Below are 18,034 nucleotides of genomic sequence, written 5' to 3'. Positions count from 1 at the left end.
CTAAAAAGGCAAACAGCAGCGAGTTTTTCTGTTTTATGTTTAGCTTATCTGTTATTTCAGAGCTGATCAAAAGCATCCATTGCAGTGCATAGAATAAATCACACCTCTAAATAAACCACTAAAGAATGTTAAATCGATGTAAGTGATTTGAGTCATATTAATATTTAAAACATCTCTGTCCCAAGCCTCTTTATGACTACATACAGCAATAATAACTACCATTTCCCTCTGCCATTTTTCATATTATAATATTGCATAGTAAACTGTGTGGAAATATCCTCTTTTAGTACTGAAATGGACGCATAGGATTTTAGCTGCCTATTTACGCTTAAATGTCTGTGATTTTATTCATCCAGTAAACATATCCTCCATTAAGGCTTTGATTGTATTCTTTGCAAAAGCTAAAACTAAGGAAGAATGCAATGTTTGGGATTTTGTTAATGACAAGAAAGTTGTTTTTTCACTGGTATATCTTTTTAGTAAATGTGACTTTAAGTTATATAGATTCTGAGCCGAGCCAATCTTTTAGAAATTTTCTGTCTGTATAAATATAACGTGCAATTTATCATTTGCAATCTTAATATCTTAAAGTAGTTTTGTGGATTTTTAAATGTAAGAATAAAGCTTTTAGTAAGGGTCCAACAGACTGATAGATAATTCCCCCTACAAAGTTCTGGGCACTGGAGCATGCCCATGGGTATGCTCCAAGGCTAGCATCTTCCAAGGCTAGGGTTAACTTGACAGCCAGGTATATTTGAATAGACATAGCAATATGATTAAAAAAAAAAAACACAATTCCTAAATCTGGATCACGGAATCACCCTTGTCAAGCTATTTCTGAACAGTGTGTGTTTTTGTACTTACCCCAATCTCCAGCCTTGTCCGGCACATTCTGTTCATCTCCTTCTCAGCCTCTGCCTTTTATGTACTTTTGGAACCTCAGTTTTCCCCTTCCCAGGTCCCTTCCATCTGCTTGCGTGTCAGTGGGGCCCTTCAGCCAACACGTCTCATGGAGAATTTCTCCAGATGAAGGGCTGGAGGCTCATCCCTGCTCCCACCTTCTGCAGCTCCCTGCCTGTCACTGTTCAGCTCTCCAGCCCCACTCTGGCTTGTTTTGTCAATAACCATTTATTTGTTGCTGGGATGGTAGCAGCCATTACATCTGACCTCCCTGTTTCATCAATTATGGATAGATTATTGGATGTGAACATCTGCAAAAGCTCACTGCTGAACTCACCTCCTGGCTGGGATTAGATCAAGTATTAAACTGTTGTTTATTGTCAGGCCAAAACTCTACTGGGAAGCCAGGGGATTCCAAGGCAAGCAAAGCCCCCATCAGCAAGTACCAAAAATTGTTTAGTATTGCCACTGTTTCCCTGAAGATTCCAGCCATTTATTATTTACACTTATTACTCGTTGTTATAACATACTTGATAAAAGCTCTTGGCAGGCCTCCTGTTCCCAGCTATTGTCACATCTGTCAGGACGGCAACGATTCATAAATTGTTTTCTTTCCTCTCATATCATTCAGAAAGGGGAAGGGATGAAGCACCTTCCCAGCACAAACAGATGAATATGGGGCTGTTGGGTTTTATTTCCTGGAAACGTGTTCACATGGCCTGATATGAAAACATGACATTCTGGATCTAAATGAGGGTTTACCAAGTTGACCAGAATAATGGCTTGTGGTGGGAGAGAGATCAGATTGCACAGAGAATGAGCTCCAAATGTTTTTTCAGGGCTTTTGTGGATTTCTGGAAAAAGGAAACCAAAATGAATTTTTATTGAATCTTGCTCTAAATGAGGAAGAAATCAAGTAAGAGGGATTTTAAATAGATGGCGGCTTTGTGGCAAGGGAAAAGACAAATCTTCCAGTCATCATTGATTCATGCAGAAATATAGAAATGTTCATAGTATTGGTATTTATTAAAAACTGTTAGGAATTACTCATGAATATAGAATACTTTCCTGATCCTTCCCCTGATGATTGCAAATGTTTGGGAGCCTAGCATTAGTGCAGAGAAGGAACATGGAGAGGGCATTCAGTGGAAAGGCTGGAAAATTTAGTTCTTAACCATGCATGGTCAATTCAATTTAACAAACAGTTATAAAATTATTAGGCAGCTAGATGATACATTTGTTAGAGTGCTAGATTTAAAACTGGGAAGCTTTGAGTTCAAATCCTGTTTTAAATACACTAGCTGTGAGATGCTAAGCAAATCGGTGAACAGTTCTCTGACTCAGTTTCCTCATCTGTAAAATGAGGATAATAAAAACATCTACTTGCCAGGGCTGTTGTGAGGATCAAATGAGATAATATAGATAAAACATTTTACAAATTTTAAGTTATATAGAAATATTAGTTAAATTATAGGGGCTCATCTTCCTGAGTCAAATCTCTTCTCAGACACTTATTAATTGTATGTCTCTAGGCAAGTCACTTAAGGTTTGCCTCAGTTTCCTTATCTGGAGGAAAAACCTTTGCTGCAGAAAGAAATGGCATTCCACTTCAGAATCTCTGCCAAGAAAACCACAAATGGGTCTCTCAGAGTTGGATATGACTCAAATGATTCGACAACAAAAACAACATATGCATTATATGTGTATGTAATATACATTATATGTATTTGTGTACATAATATAAACATGCATGATTTTAAGATGCATACATTTGTATATACATACACATACACACACAGAGGTGGATGGAAAGGGTGTCCCAGAAGTCAGAGTGCAGTTGTCAACTTCACTAGCTGAAAATTAGTATGAATAGCACACCTATTAAAATAAGTTTCTAACATCTATTATTATGTGGTAGGAACTAGGGCTATAAATGATAGCTTTTTAAAATAATTCCTGACTTCAAGAAGTTTACATTCTATTGGAGGGATAATATTATGTCATAATACATTACTTTTGAAATCCATAGAAGTATTAGATTTTATATCTGCAAGGGGCAAAAATTACACAATCTAAGGATATTTATGGCAGGGAGAGATTTCCAAGGTCTTGTGTCATAACACCAAAATTTAGAAGACATTAACACAATACCAATTCTTCTAAAGCTCTATAAGGTAAATTGAACGTAGGACCTAGTTAGTTAGAATAATTAGTTAAATTAGGAAATTACTAACTGATGAGACCCTTCCTCATTCTGATAGTCACATGCCAGATGAGCTTCTCCCAAATCTTCAGGACTTTCTCATCTGTGATATCATGGATCTGCAGGGTCTTTGCCCCTGAAACTCAGGGTCTGCTAACTACCCACCACAAACTTTTTGTTTTGTTAAGGAGCTGATTTGAGGGCATTTCCTCAGTAAGTTTTCAAAGCTTTCTGTGGGCATCAAAATTTCTAAGTATGTTTGTACTAGGCTTTAGAGCCTCATCTCATCCAATACCCTCCTTTCATAATATATAAGAACTGAGATTCAGAGTTAATTACCTTATCAATGTTCTCATTGAGAATTATTCATAGAGCCAAGACCTACTAGTCCTTCCCTTACATACTACCCAACGGTTCTCAAAAGTATGGTTCAGAGAATCCTGGGAATCTCTGGAACCCTTTCAGAAGGCCTATAAATTCAAATGTAGTTCTTATTTTTAACATTGTAAATATCCATAAATATAACTCATATTAACAAAAACTCTTTGGACAGATCCTCAATAATTTTTAATAGTATGAAGAGACTGAGAACAAAAGTTTGAGAACCATCATACTAAATAATAATTAATTTTTTTAAAAAATACTTATTTTGTAAAAATATGGAAGAGTAAAGCTTCCAATATGTGACAGATTGTCCAAATGAGGAATAATGAACTTCACGAGGGAAGAGCACATGCCTTCAGTAATAAGCACAGGTTTTTGCTACACTAAGACCACTTCTAGGTGAAAAAAGGTTCAGCAGAATGCCAACTTTTCAAACACTTACATTTAATGTATTTTATAGTAGTCTGCAGATTTTCTCATTCTCTCTGTTTATTCAATATAACTAGACTTGTAGATAAGAATTATTTATTGCATGTCAGATCCTTACACTTTTTCTGAAAGTCTGTAAGAGCTCCTAAGTGACATGAGATAGACCGTCTTCGCTCTGCTTGGGTTATCTGTCTACTGTAACACCCCTTGCTGGCTCCAGTAACATATCTGTTGATGCTGCTGCCCAGGCAGGTCCTGTGCCTGGTACTGCAGTGCTTGTCACAAATCATTAGCTACTGATTCCTTTGACTAATGTTGCAGCTGATTGTCTGAATCATGTTCCAAAACTGCAAATGAGGCAGAACCATCCCTTTCTGCTCACCAACTGTGAAATGGCTAAATAGGCCTAGATTGCCAGAAATCAGAAGAAATGTATTTCCAATAATATTTGACAGTGATTTTGAGTACAAAGTGGTTGAGTTGATTTTCCCCCCTTATCACAGAAAGCATATATCAGGAGGATTGCTCCCTTCTTTTTTTTTTTTTTTCTCTCAAAAGTATAGTATTTTATCCAAAGCTGTTCAAAACTTTCTGTGACAAGATGGCAATACTGGAGATTTGCCTAAAATTTAAATTATGCAGGATATCTCAAAATCAGTACCTTTCTTTTGGTAAGCTAAGTGAGAACAGATCTTAACACTTTTTTTAAAATTGTCACCTCTTTGCCCCTATTTGGTATGTGAGTAGAGTCTGGGACCAGGAAAGTTTTTTCAAGCTCTTTTATGACAGATAGGCTGTAGGTGAAAGTGGGAATTAAGCTCCTCCATTGTGACTCTGTTATGGATCTCATTCACTTTTACTCTGAGAGATCCTTAATGACTGAAGTAAATCATGCAAGAAGGCTTTAGTCTTTCCTCAATATTGAACTGGCATTAGGGAGCTCCTATTGATTTAACGATGGGGCTAAATTCTGTATAGAGGAGCTTTCTTTCTTTCTTTCTTTCTTTCTTTCTTTCTTTCTTTCTTTCTTTCTTTCTTTCTCTTTCTTTCTCTCTTTCTCTCCCTTCCTTCCTTCCTTCCTTTCTTCCTTCCTCCCTCCCTCCCTCCCTCCTTCCTTCCTTCCTTCCTTCCTTCCTTCCTTCCTTCCTTCCTTCCTTCCTTCCTTCCTTTCTTTCTTTCTTTCTTTCTTTCTTTCTTTCTTTCTTTCTTTCTTTCCTTTCTTTCTTTCTTTCTTTCTTTCTTTCTTTCTTTCTTTCTTTCTTTCTTCTTTCTATCTCTTTCTTTCTTTCTTTCTTTCTTTCTTTCTTTCTTTCTTTCTTTCTTTCTTTCTTTCTTTCTTTCTTTCTTTCTTTCCTTCTTTCTCTTTTCTTTCTTTCTTTCTTCCTTTCTTTCTTCCTTTCTTTCTTTCTTTCTTTCTTTCTTTCTTTCTTTCTTTCTTTCTTTCTTTCTTTCTTTCTTTCTTTCTTTCTTTCTTTCTTTCTTTCTTTCTTTCTCTATATTGGGGCTCATGGATAAATAGCATATGCAGAGAAAAAAAAGACATCACCACAATATTCATATCAGATCCCAAAGGGAAACTATTTAGCTGTGATTATGGTATCCAAATATTGGCAACATAGAAAAATACATTTGTAGGACTGTTGTTTGGAACTTGGAACACAATTTTCCCCCTAGAATCAATTTATGGTTAGGTTTCCAGGTGGATTCAATGCACACATCTAACATCTAGCCCAGACTGTAGTCAATCTGTAGTCCTAATAGTACCAGCCTAGGTTTAGGGTCCCCATCTGGTACAAGAGTGAGCAGGGGAAGGAAGACAGTATCAATCCTTTTTCCTGGGTGCTGGGCCAGCTATAGGCACATTTTCGGAAAATGCAGCATTTATCTTTAATGAAAATGAAACCTTACCTTTGTGAAATGGTGGGAAACCAAAAGGCAGCCCAGTCCAACATGGGGTGTGTGTGTGTTGTGTGTATTGTTTGTGTCTATATGTGTGTAAGTATGAATGTATATGTATGTGTATGCTCAAACAGTACCTGATTGCCTGCAATGGAAAAAGAACTTTGAAGGAGAAAGTCTCTGCAAAGGCCTATGCAGAATGAAAGGCCTCTAAGAAAAAGACTTACCCATCTGTCCTCAAACAGCAATGTTATTAGTAACCCTATCTTTGTTATGGCAGATAATGGTGGATAATAATTGTCATATGGTTTATGGATTCACAATCCTGTTATCTGTCATTATCTTCCATAACAGCAGATAACAGTTGTCATATGACTTGTGGATAAAATAAGTTTTATTTAATTTATATTTATTAAAATAATGCATGAAATAATGAATGATTCTACAAAATCATGACAGCAGCAAAAGCATCATATTTGGAGTCAAAATATGTGAAATCAAATCTTGGCTTTGCTACTTGTGTGACATAGGACGAGTCCTTTCACTTGTTCTTAGTGGTGATACTCAGTATTCCTATTTGGGGATTTTCTGTACTGTACTGTAATCATCTGCCATTTTCTTCTCCAGCTCATTTTACAGATAAGGAAAATGAGGCAGAGGGGGTTAAGTGACTTGCCCAGGATCACACAGCTAGGAAGTGTTTGAGGCCAGATTTGAACTCACAAAGATAAGAGTTCCTAATTCCAAGCCCACTACTCTAGGTATACCTTGTGGACATAGCTTTTCCTTCATTTCATTGTGCCTCAGTTTCCTCATCTATACAGTGAAGAAGTTAGAGCTTCCCATAAGATCATAGGTTTAGAGTAGAAGGAACCTTTGAGACTATCTAGTCTAATCATTTGGCAACTGAGACCCAAGTTCTTTAACTAAGATGCAGAACAGTTATTTGGACTTGTCTTTTGTCAGTCAATCAGTAAACATGCATTAAACACTTGCTACATGCTAGACCCTATTGTAGTTGGACTTTTTTCCTACTATACCATACCACAGCTGTTCTCTGATTTCGTTTTATCCTCACAACTCTGCAAAGTACTTGTAAAAGGACAGCATTATCCTTACATTGTTGATGGAGAAAAAAATGGAGTCACAGTGAGGTGCATTGGACAAAGCACTCATCTTTGTGAGTTCAGATCTGGCCTTGTATACTTACAAACTGTGTGACCCTCTATTTACCTCAGTTCTTTTATCTGTAAAATGGTGGCACCAGAGAAGTAAAAAGCAAACCATTTCAGTATTTTTACCTAGAAAACGCCATGGACAAAAGTCCATAGAGTCACATAGAAACACAAATACATGATAGAATAACAAACTGAAGAAAAAGGAGTGAGATAGTACTACTAGCTTATAAATAAGTCATATATGTTAAATAACATTTTGTTTTTTCCTAATTACATTTAATAATAATTTTAACAATAGTTGGGGTTTTTTTAAGTTTTGGTTTCTAAACTCTATCTCGCCTTCTCTCCCCTCCTCATCCTTGTGATGATAAACTGATATAGGTTATATATGTACATTCAGAATCATATTTTTTTCAATGTGTGCCATTGGCCCACACTGTCATGGAAGCCCCTTACCCTTCCTGCCCTTCACTGTTGAAGTAATATGAGACATTCAGCTGTAGCAGGCAGATTAAGTCTAGGACTTAATTCCCAGCTCAGCTCCTTTACCTGTGTGATGTTGAGTTCTGAGAGTGACCCAAGATTTTGATAAAGACATAGTTCCTGGCATTGATCCATGTGGGATCAAACACCAACACAGATCTACACGTTTTCATCATAAGGGGTTCTTATCCCCTTCCTTCATGGCGAATCTGAATAACATGCTAGAATTTGGATCTTCTAATATTTCATGGATTTTAGTGCATAATTTGGAGCCTTTATCCTTTGCTCTCCTTGCATGCCTGGCCATATATAGCAGAATATGACTTCCAAGTCATCTTTGGTAATATGCGACAGATTTTTTTTCTCCATCATATTTGGAGTCAAAAGAAGTAAATTCAAATCCTAGCTTTGCTACTTGTGTGGCATAGGGCAAGTGCCTTCACTTGTTCTTAATGGTGGTATTCAGTCATTTAATTTAGTGTCTCCATTTGGGGATTTTCTGTACTGTACTATAATGGTTTGCCATTTCCTTCTCCAGCTCATTTTACATATAAGGAAACTGAGGCAGAAGGGGTTAAGTGACTTGCCCAGTATCACAGAACTAGCATGTGTCTGAGGCTGGATTTGAACTAATGAAGATGATGAGTGTTCCCAATTTCAAGCCCAGTAGACACAGCTTTTCCTTCACTTCATTGTGCCTCAGTTTCCTCATCTATACAGTGAAGAAGTTAGAGCTTCCCATGAGATCAAAGGTTAGAGTAGAAGGAACCTTTGAAACTATCTAGTCCAATCATTTCATTTTACATATTTGGAAACTGAGACCCAAGTTCTGTAACTAAAACTAAGACTTTGGATAAGGGGGTAGGGCTCAGTTGGGATAAAGAGGTAACTTTGGAGGGACTGGCTTGAAACAGAACATCATAGAATTGCTAGAAAGCTTTGAGAAATAAAATAAGTTGTAAGGATACCCCAAACCAACATTTTCTGATGTTGAAAGTTTACCCTCAAAGGGTCCCTTAACCCAAGAATAGAAGAGAAATCTTTTCATTCCTTCTCCTCTATGCTCTACACCTTGTGTCTCCTATTTTCCAGAACACAAAACTCTTGTCAACCCTATCAGCAGAGTATTTCAGGCAGATTTGAGTTTAAATAGGTTTATATTGGGCTAACAAAAAAAATGGCTTCCAACTCCTGAAAAACCCAGTTTATAAATGAGCTCTTCAAAAGCAGCCCATCTTTAAATTGGGGATACCAGTTTCCCTGCTATCTTACCCATAAGACTGTGGTAATGAGAGGAACCAGCCTATGAGCTGCCTGAGCAACTTGAAAGGAGTACAAGCTGGGAATGTATGCATAGGAGTAGTGACCACCCTGACATTTTCTTCTTTAACTAAATGCAAGCAAATAGAGTTCTGGATGACTGGAAAACTTAAAAGAGATCAAGATGAAATTAGTAATGGATAACAGAGTATGAACAAAAGGGAGAATAGGGCCAAGTGGCTTTGTTTTTCAGTACAAGATATCCTTTAACTGTTAAAGAAGCATTCAAATTGTGTGACCACAAACATGTTATTTTGTTTCTCTGTGCCTCTGTTTCTCATTTGTTAAAGGAAAGACATTCTCTAGTCTGAACAAGCTACTCTTTTCATCTGTGACAAAATAAAGTTCCTCAAATCCAGAAGCAGAGTTGTTGCCGTTTAACCATATGTGAAGGTGGAAGAGGTAGAGGACAGAAAACTAACTTTGGAATTAGGAAATCCAGGGTTTCTTCACATATCTGACACATACTGGCTATGTGACTCCAGGGAAATCACCATAAATAAACAAACATTAACTAAGAGCCTAATATGTGCCAAAATGAATATAATATTGGGTTTAAATGTGACCTCAGACACTCACTAGTTGTGTGATCTTGAGTACATCACTTCTATCTGTTTGCCTCAGTTTCCTCATTTGTAAGATGAAGATAATAATGGTTGTTGTAAGGACCAAATAAGAAAATAATTGTGAAGCACTTAGCACATAAAAGTGTATATAAATGTAAGATATTATCATCATCATTATTGTTATTTGGAGTCAATAAGTCACACTAAGAAGACCCATGGAGGAATTTATTATAGGTAGTGTGATAACCCTAAACACACCTTGATTTAAAGTACATTTATCCTGCTACCTGTTATGTTTTCACTTTATTTTCATTTTTACACATCCCCTCCCCTTTTTATGAAACTTTGATCATACTCAGTCCTCAGAAACCGCAGAGATGGGACCAGGTTTTTCCTTTCATTAAAGATTTTGAACTTGCCAATTTCTTCTCCTCCCTTTTAATATTTTGTTGATGCTCCAGATGCTAACCTTTCAGACCCTGGCTTTGTTATCAACATATTGCTTGCCACAGGGGCAGGTCACCAAGTACAGTGGGGCTCTCTTAAGGTGTCTGGCTCTTCATTTAAAGTAGCCTGCTGAGTCTGGACCCTTATTTCCCTTCTTTTTTTCTTTAATGGTTCTAAGTTTCTTCGTTGTTTTTAAGCTTCCACGGTTTAGCATGCCCTCCCTAATCACTTTAGCTCTCATTGATCTCCTGTACACTGAGCTTGAGACTTATTCTTCATGACCCCAGAGGGCCAGAGCAATGGATAAAAGTGGCAAGAGGCAAATTTGGGCTTGATGTAAGGAAAAATTTCCCAGTGGACTCAGAGCCTTAAGCAATTGGGAGTTCTTGCACCTGAAACCAATTCAGTTTAGAGATCATAGATTTAAAGCTAAAATGGACGTCGGTGGTCATCTAGCTCAATGTCTGCTTTTTACATATGAGGCAAGGCTAAGTGATTTGCCCAGAGCTATGGATTACACACGAGGTTTAACTGGCCATCTCCCCTGGTTCTCATTTAATGAACTCAGTTCTCCCCATTGCCTCAGTCATTCCACTTGATAAGTATTTAAGGAAGTACATTAACCAGACAGAGTGGAGACCTGGACTCTCACCCTGCTACTAACCAGCTGCTTGACCTTGGGAGCAATCAGTCCACCCAAGACTCAAACCCATTGGTCTTTCTATTGTACTGTGTTCAAGTGGAGGAGAGGGGAGGAAAAAAAAAAAAAAAACAACACTGATTTAGGATACCCTGATCTCCAGCTTTGCATGTATCATGGGTCTTTATATCATATGGAACGTGGGCAGTCCTCTGTGCAGCACTGAGCTGAGAAGTGGAAGGGTAAAAAAACTGCTGGGGGGTCGGTGGGCGGCATTTGATAGCTTGGTAAAGTGGAGGTGCTTTCTTGCTTCTTGGCACTAAAGAACAAAACCTTAGAGGAAACAGACATTTTCTTCTCTTTTTTTTTTCTTTCCTCTTTATTACATACTGATATGTGCCCTCCCACCAAGATGGCACAGACCCATTCCTTAGTAAACCTCCACTACCTTCTCACTTTTAGCATGAGTTCCCTCCCCTATACCTGGAATGATCTATCCCTTACACACTTGATTTAATAAACCTTACCCCCATTTTTTTAAGATCCAGTTCAAAACATAACTTTTATAGGAAGCCTTTACTAAGTCCCTAGTAACCTGAAATGTTCCTTCCTTCCTTTGACTTCAATTTTGAGCCTTTCAATTCAATTCATTAATTCAATTAATAAAACAAATTAATTTTATTCAATTAACAAACCAACAAATCAATTCAATTGAAAAGAAGTGTTGAGGACTTTAAAAAGAGGGGGAAACAATTAGAATCATGCTGTAGTAAATTGAAAGTGGTAGATTAAAAGTTTTAATAGTTGTTCATGCATGGCTGACTCTTCATGACCCCATTTGGGGTTTTCTTGGTAGAGACTGGAGTAGTTGGCCACTTCCTACTCCAGCTCATTTTACAGATGAAGAAACTACAGGGCTTTTTAAACTTTTTCTGCTCTTAACTCCTTTTCATGTGAAAAATTTTTACATAACTTCAGATGCATAAGCATATAAAATAAGTATACAAATCAAACATTTATTGATAATAAATCATAATTTCATGACCCCCACTTTACTTGTGAATCCCCCCAATATGGCCTCATGCCACAGTTTAAGAATGGAGAAAAACTTGAATTCCAGACTAAGAAATTTGAGTTGTATTTAGCAAACAACAAAAAACTACCATTGAAGGATTTTTCATACAAAAGTTATTATGATTAGTGCTCTGCCTGAGGAAGATTAAGCCAACAGTGGTGTGGATTATAAATTGAAGGGAGAAGGAGCCTAAATTTGATGGAACAATTAGAGTCATATGGATTAAAGAGTCAGTGCCATGTGTAGATAGATACATCATTAATATCCTATGAACAGCGAAAGTACTATGATAATATAATTATGTGGTAGCTTGAGCAATTGATGAGACTGAAAACACTCAGGTTCTCATCTCATTTCTGTCACTAGTTTGCTGGGTAATTTAGTGCCAGTTATTTCTTATCACTGGGCCTCAGTTTCCCCATGTGAAAACAATGGACTAGACAAACTCCAAGATCTTTTCAAGTTTGCAATTTCTGAGATTCTATAACTGCATCAAATGGCAGGTATTTCTCCTGCTAATTAACATAGCTGCAAGATTCCATTGAAGTTTGTTAACATTTTCCTATGACTCTCAATTCTTACTGTGGCTCATGATTCCATATGAAATTGAAAACAACAACAGCATTGCTTTTATCAGACATAGAAGTTGGCAAAAACCAACTCAGAGATAAAGTGAATTAGGATATTTCTTTCCATACTTGGTCTAAGCAAGACCTTCTATATTCAGGAATTTTGTGATTTTAGGCCTTCAACTAAGAAAAGTGAATGTTGGTTAAAGCTTTGATATCAGACATTTAGAAAGGGAGGGGTAAAAATATCTTTAAGGTTCTATTAATTGCTATTTTTTTTTTGTCAATGGTATTGACACTGTTCATCCAGTGACAAGGTCTGCTTTAACAAAAAATACCAGATGTTTAATTGTACAAAATTGTTGGGAACCTAAAGATAGAATCAACATATTGCAGTGGATAGCTTTTTGCCAATAGACTTTCGGTGTCACAAGGAACTATAGAAGTCAACTTCATTGTTGTTTAGTTTTTAATTTGTGACCAGCTCTCCATGACCCCATTTCTTGGCAGATACTTAAATAGTTTGCCATTTCCTTTTCCAGCTCATTTTACACATGAGGAAACTGGGCAAACACGCTTAAATGACTTGCCCAGGATCACACAGCTAAGAAGTGTCTCAGGCCAGAATTAAATTCAGGTCTTGACTTCAGATCTGGTGCTCTATTCACTGTACTACTTAGGTGCTCTTACCTAAAATAGAATTTCCAACAAGTTATCATCTGTCTTCCATTTAAGAACCTCCAGTGATGAGGAATCTTACTATCTGCTGAGAAACTATCTTTTTCACTTTCACTTTAGGACAGCTCTAATTATCTGGATGTTTTTTTTTCCTCATGTGTTTTGAGCTGAGATTTTTCTCTAATTTATTTTTAATTCTTTTAATTCTTTATTGTTTATCCCATTGTTACTTGCAAAGGCAAACAAAAGAGGCCGAATTTTTTTGGCAACCTTTCAAATATTTGAAAGCAGCTAATTTCTCTTGCTCTCCTTCCCACCACCACCAAGACTTTACCATTCTCATTTCCTTCAACTGATCCAGCATGGAATGATCGCTAGCATCCTGGCTATCCTGGTCCACCTCCTCTGGATTTTCTCCAATTGGTCATTGTCCCTAATAATAAATCCCATAAATGATGAACGCCTCCCACTAGCTAAGTGTCTCACACCAATAAGTGCCTCAGAGAACAGCATTCAAACTTAGCTGAGATATTTTGTAGTAAACAACATAAAACCTAGACAGGCACAGATTTCTAAGAAATACAGTCCCTTCTCATAAATCTGACTTCACAGAAGTTATTTTTCATTAATTGATTTTAGAAGGTGAATTAAAGAGGAGCATCCCCCTCAGCCCTTATCAATTAGATTGCCATAACATGCTTCAGGCAGTTGGATTTAGGACATATTCATATCCTCCCTCATACCTCCTCTCTATCCCAAACCAAGCCAAATGACTTTCACTAATCCTTTCTTAGAAATGTGCAAAAAGGATTTCCATAGAGGGTCTTTAGAGATTTCTTGTGTCCTCATGTGTGTAATAGGTTGGGTCAAGTAACAATGAAGGAAGAAGAAAGAATGGGATTTCATTTTATGTATTTTTCCTCCTGCCCATTGGAAAGAAAAAAAAAAAAAGATGAAAGGGGAAATTATACAATACAGATGATGTGAGTGTTAAATTAAATTAAGATCATATGTTTGACTTGGCAGCTCTAATCCTTTGATTATCGAAGAGGTCATCATTAATGGAGTGCATTTGTAAGAGAGATTTTTATTGTATATTAAGTCCTGGTTAACAGATTTTTGTGGGTGTATGCACAAATAATGAAAGATATAAGCAATAAAGTGACTGATTGAAATGGAATGTAGCCTAAACTCATGCTTTTTAAATCACTATTTGCAGAAAGAAAATGCTGTTTTAAGCTACTATATTAAAGTAAAGCAGTATGCAATGCCTTATGTCACTTTGAGTAGTGATGCATTATTTGAAAATCATATTTGAGAACCATTCAATTATTCCTTCACATAGAAAATTATATGGATTGGGAAATTTGGGGCCAAAAGCAAAATAATGCTTGTTGGGAGAAGTCACTGGCACTGTTGCAGTACAAGGTCTACGCAGAGAAACAAACCAATATTTCTGTTTTGATGAATCAAAGTGTTTTGTGCTACAAATGTATAAAAATGAGTATTGATATGAATGAATGGGAAAGTGCGGATTAAGTACTAACCATATGCCAAGCATAGCTAAAGGCAAAGGATACACATAAAATAAAAAGGCAATCCCTGCTCTGAAGGAACTCACATTCTAATTGGGGAAGAAATAATTACTGTAGAGTTTTGCTGCAGGGGCGATAGAGGTCCTGAAGTTCCAAGGGTGCAGCAGGGTGGCTACAAAGCCTAGGAGTCTTTATGATGCATCAGGAGATCAGTCCGTTAGGGCAGAAAGCCTGGAGGGGGTGGCCCACCAACATTGGCAAGTGGGGGAATGGACGAAAGGGGCTCTGGAATTCTGGGTTCCCTGTGACAGAGCTGAGGATCAAGGAATCAGTGTCCGAACGAGAGGGGAAATGAGGAAGGATCCAGCCGTGTGACAAGATTTGGGGCGGACCCAGAGGCATCCATCCAGGGTCCTCCATGATATCCCATGGGCAACCAACAATGAGGGAGAGGAATCGGGATATAGCTTAGACTGGAGGAACTCCAGGTCTTTTTCATGAGGGTCTCAGGCAGAGGCCAACAAAATAATAGAATTATTTATTATCTAATAATAGAATTCAAAATCCAGAGTTCCTGGCACTATAATGACTTTATTGTGTTTTTCTTTTTAACAGGCTTTCGAAGTCTTCTCAGATATCTCCATTGCTCTAGATGATGCTGTTGGCCTAAGTAGGGCCTATGAAGCCATAGCGAAGGTCCTGGTAAGGTAAGTTAGCATATCTTTGTCCTGCTGTCCCTGTGAATTCTCTCAGCTGTGAAAAACTGAAATTGTTTGAGGTCTGTCGCTTCCCATTACTTAACTGCTTAAATTTTAAGCAGTGCCCTTCTTAAATAATCCTACCTTTACCAAATATGCTTTTCTTTTTAAAGTGGGGTTTCCAAATTCTTTTTTGTCAGTAAATTGTTTCCTACATTGTTGTTGTTATTTTTAACTTTCTTATTTTCCTTAAGTTTTGCTATGACCTTGAAAGACAAGAAAGAAATCAGGTCACATTTTGTAGGTTAAAAAAAAATCAGAAAGCATAGAAGCATACACTAGGCTGCAATGCATGTGCCTCAGAGTACATAACCTTTGTGGAGAGCTCTTCTTGAGGAAAACGCAGCTAGGTAAAACTCAGTTCTGCTTCTTCCATGAAAATTTGGGTCTGTCAAGCAGACGAACAGAGACATTTTGGTGCAATACCAATAATCTTTTCATTTTACTTTAAACTGTCTCCAAATCATTATGGTTATATGTTAAAAAAGAGAAGACAGTTCTTAGCATAGTGCCTTGCACATGGTAAAATACTTAATAAATTACTTTTTAAGAAAAGGAGGAAGGAGAAGAGAGAGGAAAGAAGGAATAAAAAAGGAAGCAAGGAAAGGAAGGAAGGAAGAAAGGAAGGGAAAGAGAGAGGGAGGGAAAGAAGGAAAGAAGGAAGGAAGGAAGGAAGGAAGGAAGGAAGGAAGGAAGGAAGGAAGGAAGGAAGGAAGGAAGGAAGGAAGGAAGGAAGGAAGGAACGGAGGGAGGAGAGAGAGATGGAGGGAGGAAGGGAAGGAGGAAAGGAGGAAGGGAGGAAGGACAAAAGGAGGAGAAAATGGGGATGGCCATCCTGTAGAGAGCTTTTCTTTTTTTTTTTTTTTTTTTTTAAGATTTGTCTTTGACTTTCTTTGTATTCAGTTCAAGTTACTTTCTATAGCATCATGGTTTAAAGCTATACAAAATATGACTGTAGATGTTAGTTTTCAATATAATACACTTTTTATCTCATTTCACTGATGTTGCTAACTCCTGGTAAAGAACTTGCTCTACCAGGGCAGATCACCATCTTTTCAGAAAAACCTTTCCTAAAAACCTTTACAATAACAGAGTGAGAGAAATAGTACAAGGAATACTTTTTTCCCATTTTAAATGAGAAAATGATGCTCATTTATTAAGCGCTTATTATGTGCAGGCCCTGTGCTAAACACTTTACAAATACTAACTCATTTAGTCCTCACAATAGCCCTGAGAGATAAATGCTGTTATTATCCTTTTGTTTTTCTTTTCATTTGAGGAAACTGAGAACAACAATTTAAGTGATTTGTCCAAGGTCACACAGTTAACAAACATCTGATACATTTTTGAACTCAGAACCTCCTGCCTCCAGGACCAGTGCACTGTGGCACCATGTGGTTGCCTCTTAGTACTAGCTTACCTACTAAACGATCAGAAGCATGATTCATATTCAGGACTTTTCTAACTAGTCTAATGGCCTTTCCTTATGTATCTCCTTGATGTACTAGGGATCTTCCTCGAGATTACTTGTTGTAATGTGGTGACCTGTCAATGCTATCTTCTGGTCATACATTTCTTGGATGTTTGGATGATTATAGTATGGGGGAGGGTATACTGGACTAGGAATCCAGCGGCTCTGGGTTTGACTCCAGCCTCAGAATTATTGGATACAGCATTTTGGGCAATTTATCTTCTCTGAGCCTGTTTTCTCCTCTGTCAAAGGGGGATAATAATTGCACCCCTTCCTCAAGGTTGTTGTGAGGATCATTTGAGGAGCTAGACAGAGACAGAAAGAGAAAGAGAGATGGATGGATGGATAGTTAGATAGATAGATAGATAGATAGATAGATAGATAGATAGATAGATAGATAGATGGATAGATAGAGAGATATAAACATGTATGCAATTAGATGGTGCCATAGTACACAGAGTGCCAGGCTTGGATTTCAAAAGACTCATCTTTTTGAGTTCAAATCTGGCCTCAGACACTTACTAACTGTGTGATCCTGGGCAAGTCACTTAACCCTGTTTGCCTCAATTTCCTCATTTGTAAAATGAGCTGGATAAGGAAATGCAAATGACTCCAGTATCTTTGCCAAGAAAACCCCAAATGGCATCATGGAGAGTTTTACATGACTGAAAAATGATTAAACTAAAAAAACCTCATACACATACACAGAGAGCTTATATATGATACTATACATACATGCATATACTATATATATATATATAAAATACACACATATATATACATACATATGTATAGTTCTTTAAAACCTTAATATACTTTATAAATCATCTTGAAAGTTTTTTTTTCTTATCATATGGTAGTTAGCATTTTCATGCTACTTCTTTCACAAAGTCATCACTGGTGATATATACTACAGCCTATTTCTCTCTGGGTATAAGTGAATGTTTCATCAGACATTAAATAATAAAAGACATTGTGTTAGCCTTAACTTCGAATTGTTTTTTTCATCCATATTTCTTAGGTTCATAGATTAAAAAGCTAGAGGGGACCTTAAGGCCATTAAGTCCAACCCCTTCCATTTTACAGATAAGGAAACTAAGACCTACAGAGATTACTTAGGATGACTCAAATAAAAAGTATCTGAGCCAGAATTTAAACTCAGATGTTCCTAACTCTTAATCCACTTCCCTACCCCCTTTGTCAATCTTATATTTTGTAAGGTAATATTTTTTTTTAAATTTAAGAACCTTTTAAAGCATTGAGTCCAATGTATTTAAAAGCACAGCCATTATCATCTACAGGATCATTATGTGTGTCCCAAGAAAGCTAATCATTATTAAAAATATGCCAAGGGCCATTGGCAAGCACGCTGGTCTCCTGAGGACCAGCGAGTTCACAGTAGCGGTGTAGTCTAAGTTGATAGTCGTTATATTGACAAAGGAGATGTTCAAAATATTCTCGAGGGAGACTAAGGCAGCAACAGGAAGGAAGAATAACTT

The 18,034-nt window shown here is 37.2% G+C and overlaps 1 protein-coding gene across 4 annotated transcripts in view; it reads left to right on the top strand.

Annotated features, from left to right (window-relative positions):
• TTC29 (tetratricopeptide repeat domain 29) overlaps positions 1-18,034 on the top strand; it is a 261,957-nt gene that overhangs the window by 133,962 nt on the left and 109,961 nt on the right. For all 4 annotated transcript variants that reach the window (XM_074276387.1, XM_074276385.1, XM_074276384.1 and 1 more), the window contains one exon: positions 14,922-15,013. In XM_074276387.1, the coding sequence (XP_074132488.1) occupies positions 14,922-15,013 (92 nt within the window). The remainder of the gene's footprint in view (positions 1-14,921; positions 15,014-18,034) is intronic.

Source organism: Sminthopsis crassicaudata, chromosome 6 (genome assembly GCF_048593235.1).
Source record: "Sminthopsis crassicaudata isolate SCR6 chromosome 6, ASM4859323v1, whole genome shotgun sequence".
Taxonomy (NCBI): Eukaryota; Metazoa; Chordata; class Mammalia; order Dasyuromorphia; family Dasyuridae; genus Sminthopsis; species Sminthopsis crassicaudata.
This window is presented reverse-complemented; position numbering and strand designations above follow the sequence as displayed.